Genomic DNA, 27,184 nt, shown 5'->3' with positions numbered 1-27,184 from the left:
GACACCGTCCATATACAAACACCAGCATTACACTAACTCATGTAACACTCAGATACCATCAGTTACGTTTACAGAGCTCATCATTCTCGCTGAAAAACAAGTGAGCTGCTGGACAAAAGCTGCATGTCAAAGGTAACAACAACAAAAGCTCTGCGAGCCATGTTTCCCGGTTATTGTTGAACCGCTCGCTGCAGCAGACGATGACTCAGTAAAACACTGTCTTTGATTTGTCAAACAAAAAGCTTGATCGGTGCCGATAAACAAGTTATTGCCACGAAACGTTGCAGAACGAGTCCTCTTTTCTGTTTCCCCTACATACATCTTCCGTCTGTTTGATTGGCTGAGGAGTTAATTGTCATCTTGGCACTCGTAATGACTCAACGGCGTCAACATGTGAAGTCACGATTCAGCAGTATAGCACCGGCAGACATAACTCTAATGGGCTGTACAGTGTGTGCACTATGACAGAACCCATGAGTGTGTGGGAGTTTTCCAGCAGCACTTCAGGGGGTGTGTGACAGCGAGGAAATGACTCGTATCAATCAGAAATGTTGCATTAGCGCCTCCCTGGGTGTCACACAGCGGCCGACAGACACAAGCACCACAATCCAGAACAGCACTGTAACCCAGACCCCTGCGCAGCTCGCTGCACCACGGCAGCTCCTCGCAGACCAGCAGAGCGGTGCAGCAGAAGCTCGCTGCAGAGCCGCTGTGGGCGCCGTGCACCGTTTCCACTTCTGTTTCAGCTTTGACGCTTGTTTGTTGCCGCACCCATCAGCTGTTGCATCAACAGGTTAGATTAGCTGAAGCCTGGCATTAGTTTAAGAGAGCGCCTCAAAACATCTGTCACTGTTCATGTGACAGCGCCCTCTAGTGGCTGTAGAAACCACAGCGGGACAAAGGAGGAAGTCTTCACTTTCTGTTTCAAACCAATTGTCAATGCCTTTTTTTTAACCATAACCATCATCGCTCGATAACTTTAACAACGTGTTTATTATTGTAACCGTGACAACAGAGGAGGAAACCCATCCCATGGTTTTTCCACAAACGTGTTTTCTCGTTAAAGAGGACTTTAGAGGACTTGTTGATTAGCTCTAGTAAACTGATGCAACCTGAAAGAAACCCGTGATGGAAGACTCTGAATTGGAAACTCTACCATGCAAAGAGGAATATAAACGAATATAAACGAAAACGCCACCGCTTTCTCTGGACCCGAGCTCACCGCAGTGGACTGAGGCGAAGTGGAAAACTGACGAGTCAATATTGGAAATTATTTTTAGGAAATCATGGACATCAAATGTGTTGCTGCATCAAATTCTGAATGAGCGTATCATTTTCAAAAACAATCACAGTAAATGTCTCAGTTTTGCATTTGATATGGTGTCTTTGTGCTATTTTCAATTAAATATGGAGTTTCAGTGTTTTACAAATCATCACATTCAGTTTCTATTTACAATTTACACAGCGTCCAAACTTTTTCCGAAACAGGGTTGTAATAAGAAATGCTCTAATTAAGTCTGAGGTAGTAAATTATCAGTACATAAAGGTTACATTCACTCCCTCTGATCTGAAAGACCCTCTAATGACAGTTGACAGATGGAAAGCGTGACATGAAGAAAAATAGAACAACAAAGCAGAGATCTCCAATAAAAACGTGAGAAAGCTGGTCAGTGGGGGCTGGTCTGAAAACCATGTCTGTCCCTGTCAAAGAGTCATTAAGTCACAAACTGAACCCCGACAGCATTAGTCATCGTTCTTCACTTCAATGTGACTGTCAGAAATGACTCAAGTGCAAAGACGGAAATTAACAATGACTAATGTTTGTCTGCGTCATTCACAAAGAGCTTCATATCATGCTTAATGTTAACATGCCGGCTAAAATACTCCAGTAGTCTGTGCTGTGTTTATGGACAGTGCCCGACAGAAATGAAGGCACTTTCAGATGGCAAGATGGGAAAATGCTGGATGGTTGTGTTCTGATGCAGACTACTCCTTTGAGCTCATCTGTGAGCCACAAATAATGAACACTGAATCATTTCTGTTTTTAGTTTTCATGAATAAAAAAAAGGCAGATAAATGAATCAGTCTGAATGATGGTGTTTTTATGTATTCAATTCAGAATCAAATGAGAAAGTTGTGTGATGAGTTTGACGCTGGACGCTGCCGTTCATGTTCTGTCTCTTAAGTCAGTAAGTTGTTAGAATTTCAGTTCCCTGATCATCCTGCCGCATCAACCAACAACCTGCACGGATTGTTTCATAAACCTGAAAAGACTTTTGTCATTTATGATTGAGGACTTGATTTTGAAGCATTTAAAACCATGATGAAGGCCGACAGCACTCAGGAGTAGAAGAGTTAAGTCTGTGACAGCTAAACTCTGAAACTGGATTCATAAGCTAAGGTCAGCAGCTACAGAAATGCTACGCGGAGACAACAAGAAGTGTAACTGGTTCACTTGTTGGCTGCATGTGTTTTGCTAATGCTCGTAATGAGCAGGTGGCTTAGCTACCACTGTGTGAATAGGTGTGTTGTTTAGAAAAGATTAGAAAAGCTCTATAAATACAGTCCATTTACCACTGAATGCAAGTCATGATGAATGACATCCCAATATGGACGGGTTTTTTGGGGGGGGCTTGGATAGCAACCGCGAGGACGCTGATAGCGAGACATTTTCGGAAGTAAAAAGAGAAAACTCTGCTTCACCCACCACCACAAACTGCAAATATACACATTTTTCAACTGTAACACCACGTGAGGAGCCGGACTTTTAAAACACTTCATCATAAAACCTCCATGCAGAGTTTTAGGGTCCGATAAGCCTCAGACTCAAGGACTTATTATCTCTAATTAGAGATTCTTGTATTTCATTGTCTCAGACGTACAAGTTGACAGCAAGGAACAACAAAGCTTTTAAAAGTGGAGCCTTTCACAAGATGCAGGATATAAAAGAAGAGTCTCTCTGTTGGTTACAAAGCTGTTGGCAGCAAACCTGAGCCTCAAACAATGTGCGAATCAGTCAGATGAAGCCTGAGGGAAGTGAGGAAGTGAACAACACACCTAAGCAAACAAACCAGCAGCGTGTGAGGTGAACAACACACAGGAAGAGATCATCCAAAGCAGCGTCAAGCAGCGCTGCAACCAACAGCAACTTCTTCACAATGAAGCTGCTGAGTCAACTGAACTGTGGATTCATCGATTATTCGTTTGGTGTATAAAATGTCAAAAAACAGTGAAAAATGGCCGTCACGCCGTCCTAAAGGCCACAGTGACGTCTGAGTGTCTTGTTTTGTTCGACCATCAGACCAAACCCCAAATATATTAATCTACAATGACAAAAAACAGAGGACACACTCAGGCTGGAGAAGATGGAACCAGAGAAGTTTTGGGGACTTTGCTTGAAAAATGCAGATTATCAAAACAGTTGCTGATTAACTTTCTATCGATCGAATAACTAATTGTTTCAGCTCAGATCTCAACCTTTTACTTTGAAGGTTGACCTTAGCCCAACGTCCATTTTAGGACTGTTGAATGAAACGTTCTTCGGTTGGATTTAAGGATTAAGGTTTATTAATTAATAAGGTTGATTATCGTTTTGACCACTATGTCAATCAATAATAACGACCACGTACTCACCAAGTTTACATCTGGGATCGTCTGACTGATGGAAATAATAAATAAAACTTAAAACTCAGAGTTGTAATAAGCTGGAGGGATCCTTTAAGCACCTCAAAGAGGAGAGTTTCACAGAACAATCATGAAACTGACGTCTTCTCTCAGACACCGCAGGCTGAAAATAAGACGAAACTTAAAATAAACTGGAACTGTGCTTTAAAGGTTTGATCTGTGATCCAGAGGAAAACTAAGAGGAAGCTGCTGTGTCTCTCAAATTAATTAACACAAGACGACAAACAACAAATGCTTCTGAATCTCAGCTGACATTAATTGACGTCTTTGATGTTGATTAAATAAAAGTGTAAAAAGAAGGACCATTTCTTTAAATTTGCATATCTGACAGTTATATTTTCTGTATCGCAGGTCGAGGAATCGATCACTTGTGATCCAAGTACGCCATGAAAAGATTACCCTGATCTACTTACTACACAACACCACCAGCATAAGGGGACACAGAACGACAGAGACAGAGAGACAGACAGACCGAGAGACAGAGAGAGAGACAGACCGAGAGAGAGACACAGACAGGGACAGACAGAGGCAGACAGAGAGACAGAGACAAAGAGACAGAGGCAGACAGAGAGAGATAAACAGAGACAGAGAGACAGAGACAGACAGAGAGAGACAGAGAGAGACAGAGAGAGAGACACACAGACAGAGACACAGACAAAGAGACAGAGGCAGACAGAGACAGAGAGAGACAAACAGAGACAGAGAGACAGAGATAGACAGAGACAGACACACAGAGACAGAGAGACAGAGACAGAGAGACACAGACAGAGACAAAGAGACAGAGGCAGACAGAGAGAGACAAACAGAGACAAACAGAGACAGAGACAGAGACAGAGATAGACAGAGACAGACAAACAGAGACAGAGAGAGAGAGACAGAGGCAGACAGAGAGAGACAAACAGAGACAGGGAGACAGAGACAAACAGAGACAGACCAAGAGAGAAACACAGAGATTCAGAGACAGAGGCAGACAGAGAGACAGACAGACAGAGACAGACAAACAGAGACAGAGACAGACCAAGAGAGAAACACAGAGAGACAGAGACAGAGACAGAGAGAGATCCTTTCATGAGATGATGAAACAGAAAAGTTCCAGTCACGACTGATTCTACTCAGGGCTGAAGTTATTGTTCCAGCTGTGTGTGTGTGTGTGTGTGTGTGTGTGTGTGTGTGTGTGTGTGTGTGTGTGTGCGCTTGCGCTGTACAGTTCGTACTGAATACACCTCGTACCGGAGCGAGGACGCCCCCTCGTCTTCAAACTTCACACAAAACACACTGCAAACTGTGAATACTTGATTCTGATTGGCTGCAGGGTGTCCATTAATTCTTGATAACGGGTACCTATGGAGTAGTTCCAGTGAAACTGCCGGTTCGCTCTAAAATGACTAACCATGACAACGGGGACCCACGCAGTCAAAACTTTCGTTTACAATTGATTGCAACACGATAACAAGCTAATCATTACGAGTGACTTCAACATGTCTTTGAGAACAAGACGACTCTGCAGCTGAAGAAAAAGAAAGAAAGAGTGTAGTCCTGCAGTTCCTCTGCACACCACAGGGTGGCGACTGTAACACAAGCTGCAGGAAGTACACTGCCCCTCAGAACTGACTGATTCTTTAGCGTCACATACGCGATCATCTCACATTCACTGTTCAACTGGCTGTTTCAGTCGACAGCAAACATAGCCAACCATTGCTTCCTGAACCTCGACAGTGACGTGGCCGGATAGCTAGCTAGTCTTGTTATTAATTGTACTGTCAGTACGCAGTGTAGCATGTGTTCTGCAGTGTAGCTTGCAGAACACATGAAAATATAGATAGTCTTCACTTTTTTTCTTCCGTAAGTAACCATGGTGCGAGTACAATAACATCCAACGATGTGTCCATTATCAGCAATTAATGGCAACGGCTTCTGGCCTCCCTATCGTCCATTAATCCCTGTTAATCCTTCAGGTATGTGTGAGATCAACAGACAGATAATACAGTTTTATGTCTGCATGAGCCTGACGAGCTTTTCAGCAGACTTCTCACACAGAGATTCTTCTCCAAAACACTGAGGTTAAATATCAGGGCCACCTTCACACAATCTTATCTCACAACCTCACTTATACCAAATTTTCTCTAAAAAACACGTTGATAAAGCTGCTGAGAGCAAATTTTACTGACGCCAGATGCCATCATGGGCTCTATTTTCATGGCAGCGCTTCAACAGGTGCACAGGTGGGAAGAGAGGAACAATCAGGTGGGAGGTTCATTCAAATGAGGCAGCACAAAGAGAGTCTCGGAAACAAGTCTGCATCTGGAGCAAAGTCCCTCCTGATACTGTCAACAGGAGCGCACAAAACACTTCAATAATACTGAGCAATGCTTTTAATATAAAGCTACTGTTTTAATAAAACACCCATGAACAATAAGATGTGTGTAATGCTGGCGTTTTAGACTGTTTTAGCTCCTGCACTGTATGCTTGTAATAAGATAAAGCCCCCCCAAAGCCTAGCTTTCCAGTTGACTACCGTCAGATTAGTCAGCTGTGCTGTCAAAATGTATGAAGGGATCCTAACGGACGACCTTCTGGAGGACACAATTTCCAAAATTGCCCGCCACAACATCATTTTATGTCTGATTCAGATCTTGCAATGATGCCACAAATCACCCAATAACAACCCCCAAAACCTTTGCGCTGTTTTTGCTTTTGGCACAAAGCACTTCCAGCTTCATAGGCTGGCTGACATGTCTGTCAGATGCCCCCTTTGGCTTGTTGTGAGGAGCTGTCTGAGCGACAGATCCCTGTGCAATACTAGCCGGTTTTCCACAGCCTGGATTAATGACCACCTCCCTCCATTATCCCTGTGAAATATGCGTATGACCGGACATCAAGGAGCTCCTGATGTGGCGTCTACTTGACCTGATTCAGAAGACCTTGGAGTCCGTGGCTGAATGGAGCTAAGCTTGGAAATGCTAATCAGTGCTATAGAGAGGACAACATGCCTCCTCCAAAACATCACGTAGTGTCCACCTTTAAGCTGCCTGTGGTTCAGATGTCATCAGATTCATCATTTGATTCCCACATTATGTACACGACACGGCCGAGGATCCAAGGATCCATCAGCCGGCCTCCGATCTGACCTCCATTCGTCCAGTCCTTGAGTGTGCTGGCCCAGTTTTGATTAGGCTAACAAAAGGCCTCACGGAGAAGCTGGAGAAGGAATAAAAACAATGCGGCGGGATGATCAGCCTTCCATCTTCTCCTGAGGAGGGACAAATTGGTTCATCCTCCTGCCTGCAGCCTCGACGACCACGTATTCTGTTTCTGTGGGAAACATCTGATTGACGGGGCTCATTAATCCTGTTTCTTGGCTCCTTTGCAACTTTTCTGCGGTGCAGTAAGAGGAATGTCTCATGTAACAGTTAACAAGATATTTTACTATTTGTGATGTGAAAAACAGCAGAACTATGACTGAAACAGTGTCGACTGATGCATCATATAAACCACTTCGCCGCACTCACAGTTTCTATTATTTATTTCTGCAACAACCAACCTCCTGACAAAGACTTTATGTCTCTGTGTGAATTATTATTGTTGTATCAGTGTAGCATGGTGTTATTAATGCCACAACACCTCAAAACAGAACGCGTTTCAATCTTATATCCCAACAAGAGTCACGGCGGTTTCCTCTAACCAGGATCCTTCCATAACTAGAACCAGGTAGTCTTCAAACTTCACCACAGACACAGAAAACAGCCCTCTGAAACATGCTGCTGATGGTTTCATGTAACAAGACCTCTTCCTCCTGAAGAGAGACGATCAAACAGATTGTTCTGGAAAATGGTGACAATCTGTTCAGCTGTTCACTTTGAACTCGACTTGTTTACTGCTCATCAAAACCAGGCACTTGCAAAATGTTGCATATTAATGCGACTTCAGTTCTTCGGTTTTGAAGCAAATCCTTTTCTCACTTTGGTGTCTTTCACTTTATGTTTGACTGAATTATGCTGCTCTGCAGACGACTTTAACTTCTCTTAAGGCTTTTATATCAACAGTGGATCAAATAACTATGTGTAATATGAAAGGGGTCACTCTCAAGCATTAATCTTGCAGCTTTTTAGCCTTTTTCAGCTCATTGTTTTGGTTTTAAAGCACATAATTATCTTCTCTACAACACGACGTGTTGGTGTCTCTGGTAGTGATGAACTTCCAGAGAGTGATCAGCTGAATCTGCAGCTCCCCTCGTCTTTCCGGAGCTCCACAGTGAGATTCAGCTCATTGTTCATCTGTCTGGCTGTTTTGAGAGATGGCAGATCAATCAAAAACAGTTCTGAATGTTGTTCTGGAAGCTGATTAAACAGACAGTGTACAGTCATTTAGGTTGGAGGACAATCTAGACCTGCTCTCTGCTCTGTAACATGAGTTCACTCAGCCTGTAATTCCAAGAAACTAATTAAAAAGCTGGCTCTGGAGCTGTGAGTGCAGCCCCCCCAAACAGCATGACAGTGAGTGATGCTTCTGTTCAGAGGATTTCTGCCTCTCCCACATTTTATGAATAATTGAAGAAAGTGTGCCACTGACATCAGACGTGAAACAAAAGTTGTGCTTTAAAAAGCCACCTGCATGTTGATCTCATGATGTTTCTGTTGGTGCAGTGACACAAACATGCAACAGCAGCCCCCCTGGAGAGGAGGCACATATTTAGCTGCTCTCACCTGGATTAACAGCCTTTCTCTTTGCCGTCGCTGTTGACTTATGTAGTTTAATATGACAGCAGGAAACCCGATCATATTCAGTGTCAGAGGACACACGGAGAGCTGGCAAACACACAGGACAGAATTCATTCAGAGTATTAATGTGCAAAATCACACTGCTGGTATTAAATGACATCCAGAGACACACAGAGGGATATTCAACACCTCCTCCGACATCTCACCACGGTCACATGAAACCCTCACATGTCCGAAAGGCAGGAAACTCACTGTCTTCCCACAGAGGAGCCCGTTATTCCTCTACTGAAGAAAAAACATGTTCCTTCAGCGCTTTGGAGAACTATTAGTGAACTTATTGACACAGAAACAACGAACGAATCAACTATTCAGCTAAAAGTCTACAGACTAAACACACCAGACCTGTTTGAGCCTCTTTACTGGCTCCCAGTATGTTTAAAGGCTGATTTAAAGATCTTATTGATTAGCTTTAAGGATCTTAATCACGCCTTATTAACCTTTCAGTCCCATATAATCAGCAATGCAGCTTGAGATCCTTGGGGGGGCAGACCAGCCCGAGGTAATGAGACCTGACAGTCTCTCAAGTGTTTTCTTTAAAAAAACAGACTCAGAGAGCCTTTATACTTGATTTTACCCGAGGGTCTCATGTGTCACTGGAATGTGTTGCATCCATTTCATTCTGCTCGAAATAATCAATTTTATGTTTTTGTCACGATGTACTGAATTAGAGGAAGACAGTGGTGCTTGCTGAGATCCTTGGATTCACAAACATGTGAAACTAATCATCTTATCAAACCTCTTATCTGTCTTTTTTTGATTAGAAAACAACAGGAAACATCCAGGTGAGGTGAGCAGGAGAATCCTTATTCAACAATAAATCTCTATAAACTGATGTGATGTGAACAGATGAGCTGACGACATGTAAACGTCCTCAGAGGATAAACTGAGCTGCAGTTTCTCCACCGTTCATCAGCTCCACCGATCCTGCCTTTCTTTCCTCCTTTCAATCGCCATGGCAACACGTAGCCATAGGCCATTGTTCTTAATGGCTACCTTGGGCCCCTCGGTGTGTGTGTATGTGTGTGTGTCATATAACAGTTGGTGCAAAGTGGTACCCATGTCTACACACTCGAACAATTGCACTTCAATAAATCCCACAAAGTAAAGTCTAATATGCTGATGAGGTTGTGTGTGTGTGTGTGTGTGTGTGTGTGTGCTCTCAGTGGGACTACAGACTCTCCTGCAGAGCTTTTAGTGGAGCTGCAGATATGTGGAATTATCGAGCAGCATTAAAGACGTGGATGTTGCTGAATGTTGTGGTGCTTGAATCTGTCGCCTGTCGATCATGCTGCTGGGCCGCCTGACTCAGTTCTTGTTATCGGATTATTCAAACTGAACACATCCTGAACAGCAACTCATGCAGTCACAGCATACTCGATTAATTCCACATACTGTGCTTGAAGACTCATTAGATGAGACTGTGTGAAAACAGCTGAAGGGTTTGAAGGAGGCTGAGCTGTTGACTGAAACCAGCCAGTCAGCTGCAGTTTACATGCATGTCTCTGAAGATTCACCTTAGCTTCATCACACAACTGAAGATCAATATCAGCACAACCAACAAGGTCGATGAGGTCATCACCCTAAAACAGTTTCACTTTCCTCAGTTTGAACCGGCTGGACCAATCACACACCTGCAGGGTCACTCAAACGAGGGCTTTTATACATGACTGGAGAAGACAGAAGAAGAGGATTCACATATAATGTTGGGCTGCTCCTTTAAATGGCCCCCTCTGCTGGACAGTTTCAACCATTTTCTGTAAGTTACACACACACACACACACACACACACACACACACACACACACACACACACACCTCCTATAAATGACTCCAACTCTTTCTTGTCTTCCTCCCACGTCTGTGTCTGTCTGTCTGTCCTTGTTCTGTCTCCTCTGGTCGATTAATTTAACATCATCTGTGCTTCAGTGGAGCAAAACTAGGCTTAAGAATACATGACTGGAGGCGTACAACACACACGGCCCGGTCCACTGAGCAGAATGAAAAGGCAGTTTGTGGAGTCTCCGGAGTTCAGCAGGGTGAACTGAAGAGAGCAAACACAGAGCAAACTCTGCTGTTTTACACAACTGAGGTCATAAGTCACTCTCTCTCTCTCACACACACACAGGCACATATACACATACACACAGTAAGCCTAACATCAAATGCCTCACTAGCTTCTACTAAGATCTGACCGAAGCTATGCATGCAGGGCATCAATTCACACAGACTCCCATTGGAGACACAGACGTCACACACCTGTGACACAGGTGTCGCGCTGGTGGTGGCTGTTTTATACAGATGTGGCATTCACACAAACAACAAACAATGATATCCATACAGTGTAGAGATATAATTGTTTCCTCTGACTTAATGTTAATATATTTCATAATATATCATTTATCAAAATGATAAATGTTATTGCCAATATTTTCTTGCGTTGGAGGAAAACATTACGCACTAGGTGACATCTGTTGCAGCTTGAACGTGAAATATCAAACTCAAGGGATCTGACAAACATGTGAACAACCTCGGGCGTGATCGAGTCTGTGTCTGCTGCAGTGCATCAAATGTAACCCGCGCTCCACTTACAGCGCGTACCTGTACGTACAGGTATGTGTTGACGTTATGTGGCGTTTGCTGCAGCTCCCCACAGGAAACATGCACTTTACACTGTAGCACGCACTTTAGCCGTAGCAGGTGTGCAGTGAAGGTACTGTATAGTACAATATATTCTAGTTCCACAACCCACCATTAGCAAGTTACTAGTAAATCACCACAACAGACGGCTCTTTAAAAGAAGAAGAATCAAAATTAGTGCAACGGAGATCTTGTCTTTTTATTCCACACATTTTTCATCCTTTCCAAACCTGGTGCCAAAATTTCCCACAATGCAATTTGACCACTGACAGTGGAGACTGTGATATGTTCTGCTAGCAGCAGCTAATGTAGCCTGCAGCAGAGCTGAGGAGCAGCTGCAGACATTTATTAGACTTCACACAGCTGCCTCTGAGACACTGAACACACTACCTTTCAAACATATGTAGGAAAACTCCAACACCTGGAAACATGCTATGAAGTGCAAGTTTCCCTCTATCGTCAGCAAACTGTTTGTAATCAATATGATCATCAATCAGTGCTGTACAAGGACAACCTCAGGATCAAGTTTCACACTAAAACCAGTAACTGCAAACAGCAGCAAGTAAAAGACAGACTCAGCATCACCTCTATGCATCTACACTGCAGTGAAGGTTGTGGTTTCAGGGTCTGCATTTTCAGTCAGGTCAGCACCCACAAACTAGATCATTTAGGAGGATACCCACACATGACCTGCAGTGACTGGAGCTGATAATGTGAGTGGCTCTCAGAAACACTCCTGCTAAAGAGTGTGATCATACGTAACAAACGTGAAGTGACCCAGACAAAGCGGCTGAGTGTAAATCAGTACTCGCTGGAAGGAGACAGACGGACGTGGAGTCTGAGGTCATGTTATTGTAAGCTGTTGAAAGAAAAGTGAGTTTGGTGAGTTCAGAGGATGGAGGCGGCTGCTCTGTGCTTCCAAATCATAAAAAGATATAAAAATACAAAATACTCAAATAGCTTTTCTGAGCTTTTTTTCTTCAGGGATAAAAGCTCTTTTTATCTGCTTTTTTTAACCATCATGACAGAGTGACAGATCTCATGGCCGTGACAATCCATTAGTGCTGCCTGGATACATAACAGCATTGAATAACTCAGACCACTTCTCTGACAACTGAAATCAGCCAGGACTGATGCAATAGCAGGGTGAAGGTGTACAGCTAAGGATTGTGGGACATATCTGATCTGTTCATGACGTGATGCAGATCTTGTTTTAAAGCGCTGAAGCTGATTTTTCTCTTCTCACTTCACATCTGTCTGCCACACTGGACTTAACCCTTCCACGAACAAAAGCTGTGCATTTTCCTACTTTAAGATAAGTCTTGTGTCTCTCATTAGGTTCATGGGGGTCAAACTACTTGAATGTGAATAGTTCACTAAAGCACCATAACCAATTCAGTGAAGTGTGTATGGACTCTTCAGGACATAGTCTATTGATGCTGTCTGACAGCCAGCTAGACCAATGAGCTCGTGTACAAACAGTGAGTGGGAGGCCTGAGAGTGTTGAAATCTCTTTATCTTATCATTCACTTTCTGCAGACCATCGTCAAAGACTGCAGCTCACCTGAGAGGCAGCGCTGAAATAAGTGTGTTTCAGCAGCTCGATTTGGCTGCGTTTGGAGGAACAGAAAGTCTACTCCTCACTTTGCTTTGCTTTCATCTTATCTTAAAAGTCCTTACTATTTATCGCCTCTGGAATCACAAAGAGTCCCATAATAGTAACTGATTATCAGACCTATCAATGCAGACTTTGTGCGTCATCGAGACAAACACGTAGAAACAGGAACAAAAAGAGGTGATTTGCAGTGACATACTGTGGGATGATACTGTGTCACTACGTTTCACTCACTGAAATAAACCGCAACGGAAACACTCATGTAACACATATAAATGTTACCATGGTTACCTGATGATTATATGCTGACTGTTTTCTTGACACGTCAGTCAGAAGATGGCTTTAGTTGTAGTTAAGCTTTTGAATGTATGCCAAAATCGGATATCTGCTGTCACACAGGCCTGCGGTTGGTCCGTTTCGCTTTCACATCACAAATGAAGCGTACCCGTTCAGGGGTCATTCTGAATGTCCACACCAGAGTCTGACTGACAGCTTTCACATCAATGAGCAAACACAACAAAGCTAGCTTCAACTGAACAAAAAAGGTTCAGGGTGTTTTTTTTAAAGCTGGACTTGCATCACTAAAATCCTCTCCACTCATTGGAGAGATGTAGCTGGGGGCGGGAGAGAGAAAGTAAAGAAAGGAAGAGGGTCCTGAAGAAGCTCCTGTCTGCACAGACATGAAGCAGCTAGTCCAGGTCAGACCTCCATTCATTCTCCAGCTAGCTGCTGACTTCACTCCTCGGCATCCCAGCCTGTAAGCTACACCAGGTCGGATCAAGGTCAGGTCCCGACCCACCACAAACAGACTGAGATCACTTTCTGCAAATGGTCTCCATTGTTTTTGTCTGGACCTGAATACGATCGCAGAGTCCAACTAAACCAGATGAAGTACCGCAGGTTTGAAAACAGCTTTAGTCTCGGCTTGTTTTCTCTGAGTTTAGCCCAAACACACTTAAAATTCAAAACTACAGTCAAGGTTTCTATCTTCAGCTAAAAATAGATCTTCTATTGGATTTCATGAGTGAAAATGGAAAACAATAAGAACAGGAACATAATCTGGTTCCTGTGATCATTTCCCCAGAAAAATACAGGAGAGGTCATGCCTCCCGTTTAATAAATCACAACCTATTGCTCACAGCTCCAGGAAACATCTAAAGAGATCATTTCAGCAGAAAACGCAGAATGAGTGAGAGTGCAGGGGAACAGGAAGCTTCCAGCGCTTCTAAAAGTGAGAGGTGAGGAGACGATTCAGTGTTGAAGACACTGCTTCCCGTCGATGGTAGAAGGACACATAGAGACAGGACTTACTTTTTCCTGCTGTCGTATCTGCTCGTGGTTCCCAGGCTCTGTGAGGGAGACACACAGGAGAAAATGATCAATTTCTATGCAGGATCATGCAGAGCAACATTTCACCACCTCTATTCCACTCCACACTAATGCCTCCACTGAGGAAAACACATTAACGCCTAACAGAGGTTTTATAGAAGGAGCTACGGTCGGTGCTTTGAAGGCTTCTGCTGGCAGGAAACTGTCAAATGAAATATCACGCATGCAGCTGCAGCGTTCATCCGTTCGCTGATTCACACTGTTGACACATGATGAGCTGCAGCCACAGTCTGTGCCATTATGTCATTTACCTGTTTGTAGTGTTATATAATATTTCTGAATGCACAGTTGTATTCTTGTTTGCGACATTTTGAAATGAAACTCTCATCAGATTTAATCAGTTCACTTTCAGACTGTGGATCAGTTTGGTCTGACTTTGCTACTGCCCTGATTCTCCATAGCAACAGCAGCTGAGGCTCATGGGTATTTTAGTTTTTATTATGAGATTTCTCAGATATGATGCTGAAGCAGCTCAAACTAGTAGTCTGATCATTAGTCTGAGTTATTTCAGTTTTTTCTGGTGATAACTCGTGATGATTGACAGAAAGGCAACAGTCAGAATACTCCGTTCTGCTGGAACAACAGTACGATATTCTGTGACTGTTCATACTGGCAAGGGATGACTGACGAGATAAAACTGCTGAAGAGATAATGAAAGCATTTGGAGTAGAAGTTGGTAAAATCCCAGATAAACTTGTGACACTGGATATAAACTTCTTTTAAATATTAAAAAACTTTTAAATAAAGTGATCACATGCAAATGTTTGCAGGCAAAACCACAAATCAAAGACAGCTGGACTGCAACTGTCTTCATGTTTCTGAGTTGTAGTGTGGCGTTTAAGAACCAGTTTCTGAACTGGTTTAAATGTTGGGGGAAGTAACTGTGCTCCTCCTGCAGACGCAGCACCTGCTGATGTCTTTCAAACCTTGAACTACAGTAAAGTGTGCTTTCCCAGCAATGAAGGTTAGCGGATGCAGCGGGGAGATGAAGGGTCAGTTTGATTTGATGGAGGAATGGCAGAGTTTGGACAGCATGGGGTGAAAATATTCTGTCACCTTGACAACTGAAGACAATGCTATGGGGGGAAATTGCTATCTGCACGGCAGCCTCACTTTGAGGTCTCCTCCCCCCCGGCTCCTCAGGGAGGTCTGAAGATGCACTAACAGCCCATCACCCTGCAGGGATCCTCCATAGCTACGTCCATCAACACACTGTGCAGAGGAGACCGTCTCCTGATTTAAAAGTACTGTCAGGTCAACAAGTCCTCCACATTAATGGCAGAATGCATCAAATCTATCTGCCCTCCAGTAGGACACATACTCTCTGAACATCTGTAAAAGCCTTCTGAAACTGGTCCAGATGCAGAAAAGAAGTGTTTAAGTGTTAAAGTTCGATCGGGTTTAGGCACATACACAACTTGATTTAAGTTAGGGAAACACTGTGGATTGAAGTTTAGGTTAAAGGGCATTTGTCATCATGGTCAAAACCAAAGCTGATTGGTAGGAAACGAGAGAGGAACAGTGACATCAGAGCTGTGATGACCCATCAGTCGACCTCGACCTCCTTCCTCTGCGGACACCGTCGTGCTAGAATAACGTTATACTTCCTTCCTGTTTATTTATGCTTGCTTTCATCAGACAGTTACTGATTTCAATAATATTTTTGTCAACTTGACACTTTATTGAAGCAAATTCTTGAACATTTAATTTTTCCTTTTTTAAATTTTCCTTTGCTCTTTTTCACCACACGATGAGAACAACTGACGATCCAAAGAGCGTTTGACACAAACTGCTGAAGCTCTTGAACACACAAACAACCAAAGTCCTCCAAACTGAACAACTAAATAAGTTGTTTGTCATCACCTTCCTGACGTCTCCATCAGCAGGACGTCGATTTCTGTCTGTCTGTGTCTGCTTCTTTAACAGCAGTTTTTCTTTGCTGCTGTCGCCAAGTGTTTGCTCATGGGATAATTGTTGGGTCTCTATAAATATTACTACAAAGAGAACACTCTCGACCTGCTCTATACGAAAAGTGCCCTGAGATAACTGCTGCTCGGCACTATAAATAAAACTGACTCGACTTGAAAGACAGGACCTAGTCTTAATTTAGATGACAAGAACACACTTCCGCAGATTTTCACCTATCGGAGGCAACATGATGACTTTAAATGGTCAGAACTCATTATACCCGTTAGTGCGACTTATTTAAATATCGTACAACTCATCAAGCTTCAATAGCTTAGACAGGAAACTGTCCATCACTGTGTATTTAAATACAGATCCAGATTCGTATTTGTCAACATTTTCTATTATTGCATTGACTGTGCAGCTTTGTTGGGGGCATGTGTTCACTGTCAGCAGGAAAGAAACAGTTTTAAGTGAGTGTAAAAAGGAGAAGGACGGTTATTAAGTCAAGTCAAGTCAATTTTATGCAGCTCAGCAACAGTTTTTTGGTTTTGGTCGTGGAGACGGATACTTTGCCCCCCGCCGGTCTCAACACGAGATTATTGCTGAATCCACAGGGAAAAAGCTGTTGACGGTTCACTGCTGCAAGCGAGCAGCTACATGCACTCAGATAAAGCACGCAGCCGACCTTCAATGTCGAACTAAACCGCTGAAACGTTTACGTGTAAGACCAAAACGCCAAAGACGCACAACACATCATGAACAGAAAGTTCTCATTAGCAGGAGTGACAACATGGACTCAAACACCACCCCGTGTGCTCAGAAAGAGGCCGATGAAGGCCCCGTCCACACGTAGCCGGGTATCTACTAAACCGAAGATATTTTCCTACGTTTTGACCTGTCATCCACACGACAACGCATCAAAAACAAATATTTTTAAAAACTCCGGGCAAAGTGAAGATTTTTGAAAACTCTGTTTATGCGTCTGCGTGTAGACAGGTATAACCAGAGTTTTGCGTTTTCGAACGTCACAACCTGCGCCGAAATGATAACAAATGTGCTCTGACGTAAAACATGCGACCTTTGTTTACTGCAGAAGCCAGAGCAGAAGCATGGATGAGTAATGGACCGGAGTAGTGCCGTGAAAGCTGTGATAGCGTTAATTATTGTGCAGGCGCTTTTTACATGTTTAATTTTAGAATCCCAACTACTGCTCCAAGAGCACAGGCGACGGACAACATTGCGGTCCGTGATTTACCCCATCATTACCAGTAGGCCTACAGTTGGCATGTTCCTCGCCGAAGTTGTCGACGCCGCTTTTGGATCAGACCGGGACGCACTGCCAGCTGGTGGGAAAATTTTGAGATGGAAGTCGTACTCCCACAGGAATGGCGTGACAATTTCCGTATGTCCCGGTCCTCTCTCCTGTCGCTGTCGGAGTTACTACGTCCTTATATCGAAGGGCAGTCCACTGTCATGAGATCATCCGTCAGTGTCATTAAAAAAGTTGCGTGCACGCTTTACTATTTAGCTGACGAGGGCAGATTACGGAAAACAGCTAATGCTTGTGGTTTGTCAAGACAGGTTGTCTCAAACATTGTCAGGCAGGTGTGTAGAGCAATAACGGTGCACTTGGGACCCCAGTTCATACAACTGCCAACAACTGAAAGTGCAGTGCATACACTAGTGGAAAAATTCGAAGAGATCCATGTGCAGGGTGCAGTGGATGGGACCCATGTGGGGGATAAAGCAGCCTTCAGCAAACTCCACTGATTATGTGAACAGAAAGGGTAACTTTACCTTAAATATCCAGGCAACATGTGACTATAAATACTGCTTTATGGATGTTGTAGTCAAATGGCCGGGAAGCGTCCACGACGCCCGAGTTTTTTCCAACTCAACCATCAATGACTGTCTCAAAAATGGAAAAATCCCTCCTTGCCCGAAACAAATTGTTGACAATGAAGCACCCATTCCAGTTTACATTTTGGGTGACCCTGCATACCCATTACTGCCATATCTAATGAAGGAATATGCCAATGGAGGAAGCACAGTTCAGGAACAGTATTTTGGACTGTCTTTGTGCAGGGCACGCATGGTAATAGAATGTGCCTTTGGGAGGCTAAAGGCCCGTTTTGGAGTTTTGAAGAGAGCAATGGATATTAATCTACATGACCTGCCCTTTGTCATTTATGCATGTTTTGTTTTGCATAATTACTGCGAAGCCTCCAAAGACACAATAGATGACAACTATGTTACTGAAGCCATTCGCCATAACAGGGACAACCAGCCAGACTCCAAACCAGTTGCTGTCAGAGGAGACAGTTTGACGGCTGAAGGGAAGAGGGTCAGGAGAGTCCTAACCCAGTACCTGGATCCATAAAGGGGACAATGTTAAAAAATAAAAGCAAACAAAACTCTTCAAAGCTGTTTAACTGCCAAGTGGCATAATTTCTTTTATTCTTGATAACAGCACCTCATATGTTCACATTTTGCACGGTTGTGCACACATTTCTTGAAAATAGAAATCATAGTTTTGAAAAAAAAATTGCACTTGTCACTGAACTTTTGGTGTGCAAAATTACTCTTTACATAAAGCAAATAAGAGCTTAATATTCCAATGAAAGTAAACTGAAAATTCTGTTGAAGGATGTTTCCCTTCGTTCCTCACAATCTTTTCTTTTTATGACCCGTTTCATTTCTCTCTGTGGCTGATATTACTTCACATATTGTATGTACAGTATGAGAGCTGCTGCCATCAGCATTGCTGCAGAAATACAAATGTAGAAAATCAATATTGCCTTGTGTCATACTTGGTACGCTTAGAAACAGCAAAGAACAATGCATTTAAAACCATGCTACAGAATAGAACTTTGCATCTTAAATGCAAAAAAGTAACTTAAATTGAGCTCCTGTAACCAACTGTAAACTTCATATTCATCACAAGAACATGTGATGAACATGTTCACAAGAAAATATAAAATATGATCAATACTCATCACTGAAAAGAGCTTGAGTGTAAGAAAACCCTGTGAGCCGTGTGTCAGCAGTTGTGCTGGCATGAGCAGCATCTTGTGTGCTACCTGCATTCTGCTGTGTTCCTCTGACAAGAGGTGGGTTGTTTGATAATGACTGAAAAGCTTGATTGGGATGTGCCGATTGTGTATATGGGGAGTGTGACATGTGCCCTCTTACTCCGTATGGCATGTAGTGTGATGGCTGAGGGGGTGGAGGCTGAATGACTTGTCTAAGGACACTAAAACCTTCTGACACGGTTGTAGTCAACATGTTAAGTGTCTCTGAAAGTCTAGCGAAGTTATCGGAAGCTTGCTTCTCTGACGTCTCCAAAAACTCTACCAGTCTCTTCTTAACACGCTGGTCCTCCTCCACTGCATTAAGCCACTGGTTCTCCGCAGGCAGCTTTCTTCTCAATCGGCTGTGCCGATGTCCATTCAGTCTTTCCTTTAAAGAAGAAAATTAAAAATGTTCATATTAGAATGGTTATTTCAGTGCAACTACTGGGCTCGTTTGATGGGTGTCACAGGGATCTACGCAGCCATATTGTTGATAAACATAGAAATTAATTTCTATGATTGATATACACCAGTTCAGATTCTAGTTCCATTGCTGGCCCCAAAGATACGAATAACCAGTCAAGCCTGTAGCCGAGCCTGAACCATTCATCTAATAGATAACACGATGTTTGAAAAGTTATTCCTTTTGTTATGGTCACTGTTAAACAAAGTTATGTAGCCTATGAACGATGGCGAGGTGTGTTTGTAAACTATATTTAGCCTAATTAACTGCAAAAGAGACAAAACTGCAAATACTGTGTTGGCCTACCTGCAACAAGTGTCTTCTTTCCTTCACTGACGCCACACTGCTCTCCTGCTCCGTGTCTGAAGTGGTATCGGATGGGTCCACGGTGGACGAGGATTCAGTAGGGGAGGGAACAGGAGGGCCATCATTCAAATCATTCGTCTCTATGCCAGACGACATGGTTGTCGTTGCTGGGGAACCACCCCATATTTGTTCACACAACTCGAAGTAGAGAAGAACGACTCTCCCAAAGCCGCTTCTGCGTCCGTTGTCCACAGCCAACCGATATTTACTCCTCACAGCCTTGATTTTAGTGGTCAGGATACTCCGCGTTAGCTCGCCCCTTTCATGAGGGAAATCATTGCTACTCTCTGCGGGATAGTGCTCCAAAAACAGGGCCAATATATCCAAATATTTGCTTTGACACGAATCCCAGTCAATGTTTTCTTGCGTTTTTTGAAGTTTGTACTCCAAAATTGTGTTTAAAAGCAATTCCGTCTCCGAATCTGTCCAAACAAACGAGCTTGGTGCCATGTTTGATGTTTAGGAGGAAGTGACGTCAACAGAGGGCTAATTATATGTGATTTGGGGAAATAATGCCATCTACAGGTCTGGAGTGCTTATTGAAAACGCAGATGTTCGGTTATGTGTGGAAGGGAATTTTTTCAGAAACGGGGTCGTGTGGATACGTTTTTTTTTATAAACGGAGGGGCGGAAATGTTCGTTTTTAAAAATACCCGGCTACGTGTGTACATAGCCGAAGAGGCCCTGATAAGAACCCCCTCTGCTGAAAGAGACTGTGTTCATGCCCCTTGACTCTCTGCCAGATACAGAAAACACTCAAATTCTTAGATTTTCAACAATATTGGGGTAAAAAAAAAAAAAAAAGCTTTGTTCAGATGTGACTCGGCTCTCTTCAGCACAAAAACATTTAAAGTTTAGTCTTGCAAAAATCCTTTCTACTCTTAATTTTTTGTCTTTTAATATGACTTTTGAATCTCCAGTGCAGCTGCTGTATTTCAGTTCATCTACGAAATGTGCGATCAGTCGGGTTTGATCACGCGTAGTTTGCAGGGCAGCGCCGGGTGTGAAGTGTAACGACCTGACGCTGAATCAGACCTTCATCGTCTCATTCCTCTTTCACTCTGCTGGTATTTATGTTGATGTCAAGACGTCCAGCGTGTTCGTCTTCAGCTGCTCCGTGAGGACGCCCTCTCTTTAATGTCAGAGGACGTCCCCTCTGCTGGGAGAAGACGGGGCAACGGAGGGCAGGCTTCAATTAGTGCTGCCGGGTGATTGGCTGGAACGCACAACACACAGATGAAGAGCCTAAACCTTTCCTCTTCATCACTGTGTGCAGTGTCAGGTCAAGACATTGAAAATATACTGTGTTAATTAAAATTGATTGACATCTTCTACAATGCTCAGTCTGTTTTGCTGTACTGATAGAATGGAAATGATGAGGATACAATACAGCAACAACTTCAGACTCTGTTTTACAGTATGAAGGACGTGAAGGAACACAGTTTGCCCGCAGTACTTGGATCTCATTCCCAAAATACAGACAAAATAATCCTGATGAATGATGATGTATCTCAATCCCAACAGTAAAATAATCAGGATTATCATTAGCGCTGAAACGATAAGTGTATTAATGAATTTGTCTGTTGAAAGCGTTCATTTTGTATCCTGGGAACCAGACCAACCTTTGAGCTCATGTTTTCTTTGCTCATCTGGTCCCCCTACTGTTCAGACAGATTTCCATCTGTCCCGGTTCATGTCAGGCCAATCACAACTGTTTATCTAATATGGGGCGGGTCTGATACGAAACCACCAAGATGGCTGCGAGAGAGAGAATGATCATCAGAGAGCCAGCAGGGAAAACAACGTGCAGAGCCAGAATATCTTCACTTCTAAATCCAGGAATTAAAAGTTTATCTCGAATAAACCAGAGTCGGGGGTGATTGTTTGAGCAGTGGAGAGACGAACCAAGATGGTTTAATGAGTTTTATTTTGTTTTTGTTGCGTTTGTATGTGGTGTGTCTTCAGATGGTCCCCCAGGTAAAATGACTGTTTCTGTAAGTGGAGTCTGGTTGTGATGTAACAAAAAGGGTCTTACTCTCAAACAAAAAGGTCAATCTCTGTAGGATCCTTCCTACACTGCTGTCACACAGTTAGAACAATGATCTGAGCTGTCAGTGGAAAAAACAAACACTCTGACTGGACGCACTTTGCCGTCTGTTTCGTGGCTGCTGGCTGAAGCGATTTACTGGACCAGTTCCAAGCTATTCTGTAATCAGTCATTTAGACACCAAAAGTTGATGGGACCTAACTATGTTCACAGAAATATTGATGCTGCTCAGTTCATCTCCTCACGCTGTAGTCTGCCTCTACTCAGCCCTACACACGTTTCATTGCTCTGATTGGTTGTAGGTCTATCCAATGATAACCCCCGCACGGAAATGGAAAATGAACTGAGAGTTCCAGAATAATTTTAAATTTTTTGGACAGTTGGTCGGACAAAACAAGACATGAAGACGTCACTTGGAGCTCTATGACCAGTCACTAGATTAATTGTTAGTCTCAGCCCTGAAGCGAAGACAATCGTCATGTGACGCACATCAGCAGAAACAATATCCAATGAAGATGCATAAAATGTTATTTAAGTTATTACAAACAATCTGAATGAATTAGAAGCCCTGACTGTTAACTTCTAGATCCTTTAAAATCAACTAGACCTTTAATATTGTCACCTCCGACTGTTTCAAGTCCTGTACATCATTTGAGGTGGAGGCAACACACGCACACACACACACACACACACACACACACACACACACACACACACACACACACACACAGCACGCTTCACCACTCTGTTTCTGTCTCCCTCCCTCCTTTCCTCCCCCCTGCCTCCCCCCTCCTCCTCCACTACTTCTCACTTCACCTTGCTAATTTGAACAAGGCTTTATTTTGATATTTGTCAGCGGCTGAACTGTAGCGGGCTTGTTGGCCTCTCCTCGGGTTAATTTGTCCAGCAATGCCAGCATTCATGTCCGGGCGGGGAGCCTGCAGACGGGGGAGGCTGAGCCGTCCCTCCTGGCATCGGCCGCGGGGTCTGGCACCTCTGAGCGCTGCCTGGCAGGCTCGCCCACTGGGTGAGTGACAAGCTGCCTGGCGTGGGCGCGGCTAACGCTCGCTGGACTTCAGCTGGAAGTCAGTTAAGACTCGAATCAAACAGACCAGAGCTGGACACCGAAGAGCGCCCCCATTAGGGCTGCAGTGCTCATTACAAACCAGAGTACAAGACAGACAGTTGCTGTCCTTCGCCACCATTAGTATGTCCTGAGGGAGGCGCCAAAGACATACAACTAAAGGGTTAATCACATATATGTTTGAGCAATAAATAAATCTGTTTGCTGCATCTGGTGGGGGCTCAACATTCAGGAATCATGTGTCTGAATGTACCTCACATGTGCCAAATGAGACACAGGAATAAAGCCCATCTTTTTTTACTTTCTTCACATTTTTACTTTCTTCTTTCCTTCACTTACAGTATGTCTTCTTCCCTTTCCTCGATCTCCATTTTTTCAAATAAACTAAACTACATAAACTTATTTTAATCATTTGGATGATTTCACCCGTAATTGTTTTATACATGTGTAGGTTAATAATTGGTCAGTCAATGTAGAGAAAAATCATCAACAGTTCCAATAATCAATTCAATGTTTGTTCATTTCTCAAGTGATTCATTCATCGCCCTGGAATTGCTGGACGAGCGTCATCATCCCTGAAAATATTCATGAGTCATTCTACTGACTGACTTCACAGCCTTGTTGTCAATTATCAGCACATTAATAACTGTCAGATGGATCCGGCTTCTGGTTCCACAGAACGATGAAAGTCTTTACTTCCACTTTATTTGTTTTTTGTCACACTTCTATTAACGTTCCTTGTTCAAACAAGTTGCTCAGTCTCGCTTAGCAAAAGCTATGAACTGGAAATGAAAGCACGACCAAGAGACAATAAAAATGTGGAAGAAAGTTAACGGCGGCAGCTTCTTCAATATTTAAAATCACAGCAAACAAAAGCTATGTTGGGTTTTAATCATTATTTATTTTTAGATGGTTTATAAATTCAATGAATCAATTCATTGATTCAATAAAAGATGGTTTAGCAGATCAGTGGATAATGATGATAACGTCACCACGTCAGAGTCAGTACTCTGAATACTCTGAGTTCATTTTGCTGCCTGTGTTTCGTGCTGCAGTGAAACATCAGAGATGTCGAGTGTGCGACTGCAGCGCTCCACGTTTGTTTATGCAGGACTCTCACATCACGCGGACACACACTCATAAGGTGGAGGGCGGCAGCGGTGGTGGCGGCGGCGGGGGCACCGCGCCATGTTTTTTTAAGGGATTAGGCTTAATAAGATGGCAGGCTGAATTTATGGAGCTAATATTTCACGGTGGGGTGATTCATGGAGGATTTGGTGCAACGAAGCAGGTTAATGGATGTTCAGAAAGACTTGCTTGACTTGTGCTCTGATATGATTAGCCTCGCGGGACTACGGCTGCTTAATGCACCACTGTGTGAGTGTTTGTGAGTGTTTGTGTGCAAAGACGGCCCTGAGAAAAATGTACAAGTAAACAGGACGCATACACAAATCCCTCCTGTACTGGCTCTATGTATGGAACACATATTTCTATTCCATACGGCCCAAATAACAGCAAGCAGGCGCCTGCTGCCATCGTTTCACCTCGCATCACTTCATCTGTCCAGCAGCGACCGTCACTAATGAACTATTAATCTGTCCGCTCTCTGATCAATCAACCCTCCTTGAAGTCAGTCGTATAATAGAATAATGATTAGGATGGGAGTTTAATAGAAAAGCAGCGGTTTTACTGGCAGTCTGATTAATATGGCCCTAAAGCAATCAGGTGACAAATTAATAAATCAGGTGGCAGAAAATTAATCAGAAGCTATTTTGATAAGCAATTAATAATTTCAGTCTATTTTCAAACATACATGTGCAACATTTGACGGCTCCACCTGGTTTAACATGCAAAGTCCTGAGGATTTGCTTCATAATGTGCAGTTTCTGAAATACTTTAAACAGGAACATGAAATCAGACCAAGACAAAACTACCCGGTTCACTAACGAGGCTTTAATTAAATCTGAAAACATGTCAAAGTCACTGAAAGAGATTCGCACAGAACAAGCTGTGACCTTCACATGTGTAAGAAACATGTCAAGCTTCAGTCACGACTGACTATCACACCATCTGTCAGTTCACGAAGAGATGAGTAACAAAAAAAAAGGTTTTCCATCCGGGCATCAGAGGTGGTAAGAACTTTAAGCAGAATTCGGGAAAAAACTTCAGCTGTGTACTGATATATCTGAATCTCTGACTAGTATCAGTCAATTTTTCCACTCGTACCTGAATCCTGACCCTGATCTGCTCTGGCCTGGTTGAAGCAAAGCAAACCTCCTCATTGATGGGGACTCATGGGGACTCACTCATTTTCCCTGAAGCCCAAAATGCTGGCATCTCTGCTACAAAGACTTCAACTTCAGTGTTTCTCTTCAGACCTCTGAAAGCTTTAAGCTACGATGAAATAATCTGAGAACATCGCTTTTTGGTTCAGCTGTCCGCACACAGCTCATACACGAGTACACACTGCTCTGCATTAAACAGCCCCAAAGGTTTGGGAAGCTCTGCTGTGGTTCATAAAAAAGAAATAAAGAGAATCATAACTCCTGTGTGTCTGAACTGAGGGAGTTTATCTCTGATGCTTGCAGTCTGTGGCGGCGTTGAGCTGACCGTCTGATTTCTATGGAAATGTACCTGTTGATTCAGGAAGAGAGGAAGAGGAACAACCGGGATCACAATATCTATTAGAAAGATAAAGAACGACAGCCGCCTCCTCAGCTACGAGAAGATTGCTTCTGTCCACACACTCAGAAGGCATCCTGTGCAGCTTTGTTAAGATTAATCATGTGTCTTACAGTATCTGTCTGCCTCAGCACCATCAGCCAGCAGATCAATTTACTGCCTGGATCTCCTCAGGCAATAAAACACTGTTTTTTCTCTCCTGATGGAAAAGGTGAAGTGAGACAGCTGCCGGCTCAGAGTCAGTCTGATTAAATTGTCACAGCTCTTGTCAAACTTTCCACTTCAGATTTAAAAGCTGTAAGTTCGGCTCAGAGAAAAGCAATATGACTGGAATCAGAATACAGCAGCAGAGTGCCAAAAAACCTCCCAAAAAAGGGTTCCTCCAGGGGAGGTGAGTGGCGGGGAGAAGACGAGCTCGCCCCCTGCTGGTGCTGAGGAGACTAACAGCTGCTGTGTTCCCTGAAACATCGACATGTGAAGCAGAAACCAAGTGTTCAGAGAGCACAGAGTGTGTCCTGCTACACACATCACAGTGCATTACCGTACCTCAGCACGTCACATGTCACTGCAGAGCGCCGCATGCTGTCCGTCTGTATGGAAACTGAAGTAGCAGGTGGTGCAGCTCACTGCCTGGACACACCAGGAGCCGACTATGCATCATGTTACGAAATTTAATACGAAGATTAAACTACAAATCCTGCACTTTAACTTCTTCTCACAAACCTTGAATCCCTCAGTCAAAGTTCTTACAACTTAAAAATGCTTCCACTGTGACTGCAGAGGTTTCATTCTGGAGGAATAACACCTACATATCTGGAATAGTACGCATAATTCAGAATAATCAGATGATTTTGGCCTTATATGATTTCAGCATCTGATAAGATGTGATTTTATTTTCTTTATATGCATCATTTTGCTTGCACTTGTTAATGTGGTACTAAAGGATCCTTTCTCTGCAGCAGAATGTCTTTGCTTTCTTTATATATATATATATATATATATATATATATATATATATATATATACACACATTAAAAACTGTATTATATTGTTAAGTTTGAACTTTATCTATCCCCAGGATTAATATTTATTCATCATGTCCTAAATTCAATCATGTCCTAAAGATTATAAATACATCTCTACAAACAGGCGTCTTCCCAGATGCCTTTAAAACAGCCTTGTTTTTATGTTCACTGTTTTTTATGTGAATCATTTGCTTCATGTGATTTATTTTTCTACAAAACACTTTGAGCTGCATTTCCTGCAGCAGATGCTATCCAAATAAAGTAAATTATGTTATTATTTTCATTAACTACACATAAACAAACACACTACTAAGTAAAATCTAAGGATTTGGAACATTTGGGAAGATGCTGTTCAAATCCTTGCCTCTGATTGGCTATCGCTGCACTAAGCATAGATGTGATTACTCATGTGATCACGAGTGGATCATCTGACAC

At 43.1% G+C, this 27,184-nt stretch overlaps 2 protein-coding genes across 8 annotated transcripts in view; both read right to left on the bottom strand.

Annotated features, from left to right (window-relative positions):
- The window catches only part of ankfn1 (ankyrin repeat and fibronectin type III domain containing 1), a 100,703-nt gene that overhangs the window by 52,519 nt on the left and 21,000 nt on the right, over positions 1-27,184 (bottom strand). For all 7 annotated transcript variants that reach the window (XR_006007879.1, XM_041962678.1, XM_041962680.1 and 4 more), the window contains exon 6: positions 14,026-14,063. Coding sequence is in view for 6 of the 7 variants with exons in the window: in XM_041962678.1 (XP_041818612.1) it covers positions 14,026-14,063 (38 nt within the window). In the remaining variant the exon portion in view is untranslated. The remainder of the gene's footprint in view (positions 1-14,025; positions 14,064-27,184) is intronic.
- LOC121624787 lies at positions 18,538-20,560 on the bottom strand. The gene is made up of 2 exons (XM_041962685.1): positions 19,852-20,560; positions 18,538-19,470 (listed from the first exon to the last, which is right to left on the bottom strand). The coding sequence occupies exons 1-2, from the start codon at positions 20,359-20,361 to the stop codon at positions 18,997-18,999; spliced, it is 984 nt and encodes a 327-aa protein (XP_041818619.1). The 5' UTR covers positions 20,362-20,560; the 3' UTR covers positions 18,538-18,996.

The sequence above is a fragment of the Chelmon rostratus genome, chromosome 21, assembly GCF_017976325.1.
Source record: "Chelmon rostratus isolate fCheRos1 chromosome 21, fCheRos1.pri, whole genome shotgun sequence".
Classification (NCBI taxonomy): Eukaryota; Metazoa; Chordata; class Actinopteri; order Chaetodontiformes; family Chaetodontidae; genus Chelmon; species Chelmon rostratus.
The sequence above is the reverse complement of the archived record's forward strand: the minus strand, read 5'-3'. Positions and strand labels throughout refer to the sequence as shown.